This window comes from Loa loa (assembly GCF_000183805.2).
Source record: "Loa loa unplaced genomic scaffold supercont3.76, whole genome shotgun sequence".
Taxonomy (NCBI): Eukaryota; Metazoa; Nematoda; class Chromadorea; order Rhabditida; family Onchocercidae; genus Loa; species Loa loa.
The window spans coordinates 217,043-224,881 of record NW_018108256.1 but is presented as its reverse complement, the minus strand read 5'-3'; the positions used below and the strand labels follow the sequence as shown (position 1 = coordinate 224,881).

Below are 7,839 nucleotides of genomic sequence, written 5' to 3'. Positions count from 1 at the left end.
AAACGTTACAAATGTTTGTAAGATCGAAGCAAGCTTGGCCGAAATTTTTTTTACCATCCTTTTTATGTTTGATGAAAAAAAGCAACTTTTTGGTTTTGTAAAATGCTTAGCGAAATATTTCGGCTACAGAAATCAACTAAGAACTTGGTTTCTATCTCTTACTGTTTCACTTATTGATTAACCGAAATTTTAGGTCTAGATCTAGACGTATTTGTGTTTTTTTGTGTTGTTGATTTCTACTTCGACACTCATGTTTATAATTGTAGAGTTGGTCCGGTTGATAGTAAATGGTGTATGTTCACGTTATGAAATCCATAATCGTAATTGAAATATTACTGGAGTTGCTGTGTATTTCGATGGTTCCATCCCACGAAGTTCAAGATCGAAGTAAGCTTAGTTTAAGTTCTTTTCTTCTTTGTTTTTCATATGTATTAACAATATTTAAACTTTTAATAAGCTGCGTATTTCGTCGATTTTGCTTAGAAATTATTTGTTTTCTTGCATGTTTATAGTGGCTGTATCGATAACTTAACGAGTAACATGATTGAATTAAACTGGAACTTTATTGGATTAAGTCTGTCATATAGATCATTCTACTGACAAATGCATTTTTGTTAATGATATTGAGCAATACGTGATTCCCTTCATTCATGACGAGAACTTTACACATTTTTTTTTGTTAGAAGCACTGGCGACTGAACATGAAATTTCGATTCTTTTCGTGATTTTATCACAAAATGCTGACTACGATGCTCGTAGAACTTCGGTTTTGTTCGATTCGCTGAAGAAACAAATTTCAGAAAATACAAATTTGGTAAAAACAACGTTTTTTATTTTGTAACACTTTTTTATTCTACTTTTTTCAGGCTTTCCCTTCTCATTTCTTATTTTATATCTTCTTCGGGGTTATTCCTGTCTCTTTCACTTTTCTGTCACGCATCCATTTTGGAAGGAGAAAATTGAGCTTGTTTGATGGTAAATAACCTTTCGACTTCATAGTTGGAGATCTTGTGGTTATGTTGTGATTGTGTCATACCCTCTGTTTATCTATATATAACTCAAGTTCCATTAATTGTTGTAGATATTCTGCAGAGGACAAAGTAGATAGCATGGCTGAGGTTCTTTGCTGATGAAATTGCGAAACCATACTCTTTTTGCCAAATGTATTATTTAAATTAAAATGTTATGGATTTCAGCATGCCGATATTCTGAAAACGCATGAAGATTTACCGGTAGTGACTGGAGTCTGGGCAGTTTGGCCGATGCTGAAAAGGTGGCTTCACTGTAGAGAAAAAGCAAGATAAAATATAATATTTATATTGAAGCGTCTTAAATGCCGATAATTTGCAGTTTATCTCGAAAATATAAAGAAACATCGTGGGATTGGTTATTTATCTGTGAGCCAGATACGATGGTGAATGTTAGCGCTTTGACCGAATACCTGAATTCTTTCGATCGGAATGTAGATCATGCAGTTGGACGAGGATTAACTGATAAAACGTAAATTCTTTAATTCTTATATTCAACTGTATACTTTACCTTTTAAAGCATAAGGCATTTGTAAAGAGCTGAGTTTGTGTATATGTAAGCAGTAACATATTAGTGATGACGATAACTTGAATTCTTGAAATCTGAAGAAAAACGCTACTGTATGATAAATTTAATCCTGAAAATTTTGAACTTCACTTAGAGTGTGTGTGTCATTCACTCATTATTTCGGCTTGTATTGGAAACTTTGGAAACTTTTCATACCTTCAATAAATTTTTTCAGGTACACAGTAATTCATCACTTTTTTAAGTATGAAGACGATGAGCAACATTTCTTCTATCCCGACTTTGCGGCTGGGCTAGCACTTTCGTGGACCTTACTCCGAGATACTGATGTCTTTGTTCGGGAAGGTTTCACTATCGATGCAAATTACGAGGTATATCCTTTATTCCTTTTCATCAGTCAGTTTTTCTGTTTCCTGCCGGTTTTCAACTTTTTCAAGTTCTGTTATTGGTTAGAAGACATGTGTTAAACTAATTTATTTATTTGTTCTTCATTTTTTTTCTTTTCCTTTTTTCATTATTTTTAATAGGATAGAATATTGAAAAAATCTAGATTGTAGCTTGCCAGACTATTGAAAGATAAACGTGGTGTCAGATTAAACAACACCCTGTCTTTCTGTCTTCTGGAACACGAATCGCAGTGTATTACTCGATATGTACAACCGAACTTCCAGGTTTTTTCTTTTTTTTTTTCTATTTTCTTAATTTCTCTTCATACCCTGTTCATGTGTCACCTATATCAATTCGTAGACTGAATGTCTTTTAACTGAGAAGAAATGATGTATTACAGAGAACAGCAGCATTTGTCGCTGTAATAGTAAAAAGTTATCGTAAGGGTTATCATCTCACATCAATGCTATTATTGATCAGTCTGTTGTCTCCTTTTTCAGTTTCTTTCACTGTTTAGGATATTACCGTTTTATGTTTTGGTTCTGTAAGTAAGTAATAATAAGGCTTAATTTTTCTAGAGGTGTAACTGTGCTTCTCAGCATCTTGTAAAACATTCATCTCTGAGCTCTGAATGTTGAATTGTGCAAGACAAACTAGCTCTTAAAATGAATCATTCTTTATTTCCCGATGATTAATATTAGTGATGTCCAATTAAAATTAAGTTAACTAAATCCGCAAATTTAGTGCATGAATAAAATAACCAACAATGATGTCTGCTTTGCAATCAAAACCTTCAGCGAATTCCATAAATCACGTATTGTAATTGTGAAACGAACTTGGGCGAAAACAGCGAAATTTGTAGAATATTTTAGCGACATAGAAGATCATTATGTACCAACTGTAAAGCTTGACATCCAAAATACAAAAAGAGGTATTTTCCTAACATAATAATAAATGATAATAAAATAATAATAAATGATAATAATAATAAAATAAAATAATAATAAATGATAATAATAATTTTGTCAAATATAATTAATGCTATTTCATTTGATGATAATTTTGTTACATTGTAAATAATGATTTATTTGAAAGACATTCTAAAAGAGTATATACTAAAGACTTTCTAATATAAAGGTGAGAACGTACCTTTGTTGGTGACTTTTCAGATAAAGTTCATCACTGGTACTTTCTTCTTGCCAAACTTTCCAGTAGCTAAATGTTTCGAAATCGGAAGTAAGAAAATCTAACCAAATAAAATAAGACATATCAGGACACTGTGGAAAAACATTTGGTATACTTGGATATTATTTGAAAAACGATGAAATGTTAAAAACAAGGTGGCTGGTGATAACAGATGACGATACATTGATAAGGTAAGTTTTGTTTTCCATCATACATATATTTATAAACATTTTTTTCTTCCATTTCGAATCTTATATACTAATGACCGAAATACATGCTATTCAAAAATTTGACTTTCACGTTTAACTTCCACTTCATCCCTTTTGTTTATTTCTTCATCATTGGTACGGGAATCTTATTAGTAAGTTTACAGTGTTCCAAGGCTATATGAACTTTTATCTTGCTATGACGCAGAGAAGGAAATAATTATCGGTGAAAGATATGGCTATGGTTTTAGTGCTGATGGTCGTGAAGGATATGATTATCCTACTGGTGGTGCTGGGTAAGTTCTTACCATCATTTATAAGATATTAATAGTCAATAAGGTGATAGGCTAAAAGTTGAATTGCAGGATGATATTTTCGCGAAAAGCCGTGGAAAAGATTACAACTTTCTGTGGTTGTCCGAGTACCGATTCACCTGACGATATGATTATCGGTAAGTGCTTTTGGATATCTTTACGGAAAGCTTTGAACTTTAAATCTGTGAATTATAAGTTTAAATTTGCATTTCACAAATTTAAAGTTCAAAATTTTCCATTTGTCTAATTTAAGCGAAACTTCAAATTCCATCACTTTTTGCATGAATTTCAATTTATAAATAATAATTACCTTTCTCAATATCTTTTATATATGCTTGTGGATAGTATTCTTTACGTGTGGTTATGGATACAGAGTTGTATGACGAGGTATTCACCAAAGCGTAGTATTTAACGTTAAATTGAGGCTTAATATCTCTCAGCATATCATTCTTCGTTATGCAATGTTAATCGATATTGATAATGTGATCTTTGAAATCGGAAATTGTAAGGATTGCTAATTTCGAAAAAATACGCAGTTTATGCATCCGATTTTATTCTATTCCTTATCTGACTTTATGTCGATAGTTTATCTGACGAGTTTGCCATTATTTTCAGGAATGTGTGCACGTCGTCTTGATATTCCCATAATTCACTCCGCAGCTTTTCATCAGGCTCAACCAAACGATTATTCAGAGTTGTACCTCAAACGAATACGGTCTATATCATTTCATAAGTTCACGGATATTGATCCATATGAAGTTTACATGGAACGCCTACATGAAGCATCTGCTCAAATAGCTAGTCGCCCAGTACATTCCGAGTTATAAACAAGCATGTGTACTTGTTGTAAGAAGTTGTATATATGTGCATATTTGTCCTTTAGTCTGTATTTTCAGTTCAAAATTGAGAAAAAGAATATGGCGATGTGATGGGAAGATTGAGTTCAGTAAGCATATATGAGTACGGCAGTTATTATCGTGCATCCAAATGTTCTCGAGAAATTAGCTTTACGGCATTAGAAATTTTTAATAACTTTAATATTAATCATCGGATTCATCTTCTAAAACTCCTTTTAGATGATGTTTGAGGGGCGTTCTAACAAAGATAACTGTGGTAAACAGGACAAACTTGTTCCTAGAAATCTTATTTTATACCACCACTTTTTTAGAAGGTGCTTGAAAAGGCGTTCTAACATATCCATCGAACTCTTCAAGCATCTTTGAATCCTTCAAACATTTGCTTTGTTGTTGTAAACTAAATTTTCCAGGAACGGTTTTCTTTTACCATCATTGTCTTTAAAGAACATTTATGCTTTAGTAAATCGTTAAATTTTTATAGCATTTTAAGAGAAGTATTTTGACTATGCTATGCTAATTTGACCATAATTGCAAAGACCTGTTTACAGTTTTTTCTCTTTTTTTTTTGGTCTGACAATTCATCAGTAAAGCATACTGTGAGGGCGCTATTTTTCTTAAGCTGTTTTCATTTTTGTTGCTTGCAAAAGTTATGTTTTGAAATCTATGTGGTGCATTTTTTTAACTAGTTTTTTGTTGATTTTGTTCTGAACGGGTATTCCTGATCCATTTAGTCATGAATTATTCTTTATGAACAATTCTTACGTTGATCTTACTTCATATTCACTGTAATCTTGATGTTCATGTATGAAATGATGAAGCCAAATTATTGTTTACCTAATGATTGACTCATGGAACTAATGGTGACTTACCGTTTCAACATTTTTCATATTTTGATAATGTTTAGAACCATCGAAAAAAAGAAAGTGACTTTTAAAACATTCGCTGAGATTTTTTTGAAGTTGAGTAGTATGATAGATGTACGTTTTATGCTTTATATCTACACATTTTTACCTGTGTCGCGTACATTTTGATTAAAACTTTATTGGGAAGGGCAAATTTTTCATTTTAAATTTCTGTTTGCAGTAGCACACGATGCGAACAGCAGTTTTCCCGTCTCGGCTTATTGTTTTTTCCAGGTCACCAAGCAGATATTGTCAAACAGTTCAAACGGGGCCACCGAAGGAGTAAGTTTCCTCATTTTTGAACTTTGTCATCGAAAGTTCTGTTGCAACCATATTGTAACCATGGAAGAACTTAAGTTAATTTTAGTAAATAAAATTTCCAAGCCAAATTTGATTCCATTATCAAAGTTCTGTATCCATTAGTTACACCCGTCATTAATTGACTACTCTCCATTTTTTCCGTGCTAATTTTTACTATTAGCCCTTATCAGTCAATTGAGTCGGTCTGAATGTGCATTGCATGATTTATTGGACATTTATATCAACGAAAGAAATAATTTTCTTCCCTAAATTTGATTCTGATTATAATATTCTACCGTATGATTTTTTTTATGTGAATATAAATCTGGGCATTTCTTGACATGGAAAAGATCATAATTTCTGTGAAAAAAAGCATATATGTTTTTCTTAAAGAATTGTATTTTAATTTTAATTTTAAAACTTGTTTTTGATGATTTTTTTTCCAGAGATAAGTATGAGATGTTCCGTAAATTAAACGAATATGCCAGTTCTGGATTGTGGGATGATAGGTACAATAAGCCAAGATTATTTCTTTTCGGCAAAAATCGACAAAAAGCATATGAACTTCATGATAAAATGGTTTGTTTTGCCTTCAGGACCGGAATAAATTTGTTAATTATCCGTTGAAAAATTCACTTTCCGTTGAGAATCTTTTGCATCCTTTCATAGAGAAACTAGTAAATTTAGTTATTTGCCAGAGAAGGGAAGGGTTATTTTTTTTGTGGAGTTGGCCAATCTTTTGATTTTTTCGATGTGTACTTGCGTAAAAGCGATAATTGGTACTGATCTTAATAACTTATAGTGAGATTTCCAATTATCAATATGACGAAATTATCGGTAGACCTTGCATCTGTACTTGTTCTATATCTTTTTCATGTCCATAGCTATCAGTGACAAAGAATTTCATTTTACTTATAATTACTCAGTTTAATGCTTAGATATATTACAGACACCGAAAACAGATCCATTTTTTAAACGATCACCGTATGGGGTGCACTTGGAGGTAATGTATCGTTTAAGTCTGGGAATTGCTGCCATAACGATTATTTGCTCATTGTATGTTATGTTGATTCCCGAAGAAAAACGCCTAAAATACAAATATCGCAAAGAGCATCATTCTTCTGGTGGAGAACATAACTGATCCAAAGATTTTCAATAATTTAGCTAATTTAATTTATAGGATAAATTTGCTACCTCACTGTCATCTGAATATGAATTATAATTTCACTCAGAAGTAAGCAAGATTAGGAATTGTAAATATGGATGTGATGTCATTGTAGGATATCATCGCAATAAGTAATATTATTTAAACTATTTTATTTATTGACTTTAGAGGAAGTTTATTTCTCTAAAGGCACTGTTTTAATTAAAGATTTGTCGAAAATTATATATCATTGGCAGTGTGATTGTAGTAACAGTGTGAATGCATTTTGAATTGTCGCTGATGAAGCATTTGCTGATCTTGAGAGTTTGCTTGAATAATTTAGTTTTTACCTTTGACATGTGGTTGCACGTTATGTTCTCATTAAACTTTTTTTTTTTCTTTTAACTGAATTTGAATATATACGTAACATGTGGTCGTTGTGTACAAAATATCAGAGCAACTGCTGAGGGCTATATTGATGACACTTTTTTCCCTCAGGAGACTACAATCGTAAGCATGTATCGAAGTTGGAATAAGTTGTGAAATTGTACTTGTAACAAATAAGAGATGTAATAATATAACCAATTCACAATAATACATTTAAACAATATTTAGAAATCATTGGTATGCAAATTCTAAGGTATTTTCGAGCTATATAAAAGGTATAATCTTATCGTACACTAATAGTTTTGATTATTTCAATAAAATGATGGTAGCTGATAACACTTCTCAAATGTGGGCAAATACGAAAGAAATCGATATCAATGAGTGTGGTTTGGTGTAACATCTTTGATAGTAATGGTCATAAAAAAAAAAAAAAAAAACTAAAAGGTTGAAATGAAGTGTAACATTATCGTTTCAATTAAACGAATAAACAGTTTCATAGTCGTTTAAACAAAAATTTAAAAAAGAAAAAAAACAAAATAAAATTTCTGCTAGGAAAGTTTCTAACAGTGCAAGAAAAAACGAAATTCTACCAGTAAAAATTTG

General features: G+C 31.6%; 2 protein-coding genes across 2 annotated transcripts in view; both read left to right on the top strand.

Moving 5' to 3' along the window:
- Positions 1-4,515, top strand: part of LOAG_10833 (hypothetical protein) — a 4,965-nt gene extending 450 nt beyond the window's left edge. Inside the window, exons 2-11 of the mRNA XM_020448240.1 lie at positions 684-814; positions 1,197-1,273; positions 1,351-1,500; positions 1,772-1,925; positions 2,112-2,225; positions 2,686-2,872; positions 3,215-3,317; positions 3,500-3,628; positions 3,698-3,783; positions 4,262-4,515. Of these exons, the coding sequence (XP_020301597.1) occupies positions 684-814; positions 1,197-1,273; positions 1,351-1,500; positions 1,772-1,925; positions 2,112-2,225; positions 2,686-2,872; positions 3,215-3,317; positions 3,500-3,628; positions 3,698-3,783; positions 4,262-4,473 (1,343 nt within the window). The 3' untranslated portion in view covers positions 4,474-4,515. The remainder of the gene's footprint in view (positions 1-683; positions 815-1,196; positions 1,274-1,350; positions 1,501-1,771; positions 1,926-2,111; positions 2,226-2,685; positions 2,873-3,214; positions 3,318-3,499; positions 3,629-3,697; positions 3,784-4,261) is intronic.
- A 1,065-nt stretch (positions 4,516-5,580) lies between these two features.
- On the top strand, positions 5,581-6,993 carry LOAG_10831 (hypothetical protein). The gene is made up of 3 exons (XM_003146355.2): positions 5,581-5,687; positions 6,152-6,284; positions 6,655-6,993. The coding sequence occupies exons 1-3, from the start codon at positions 5,596-5,598 to the stop codon at positions 6,844-6,846; spliced, it is 417 nt and encodes a 138-aa protein (XP_003146403.1). The 5' UTR covers positions 5,581-5,595; the 3' UTR covers positions 6,847-6,993.
- The last annotated feature ends 846 nt before the right edge of the window (positions 6,994-7,839 follow it).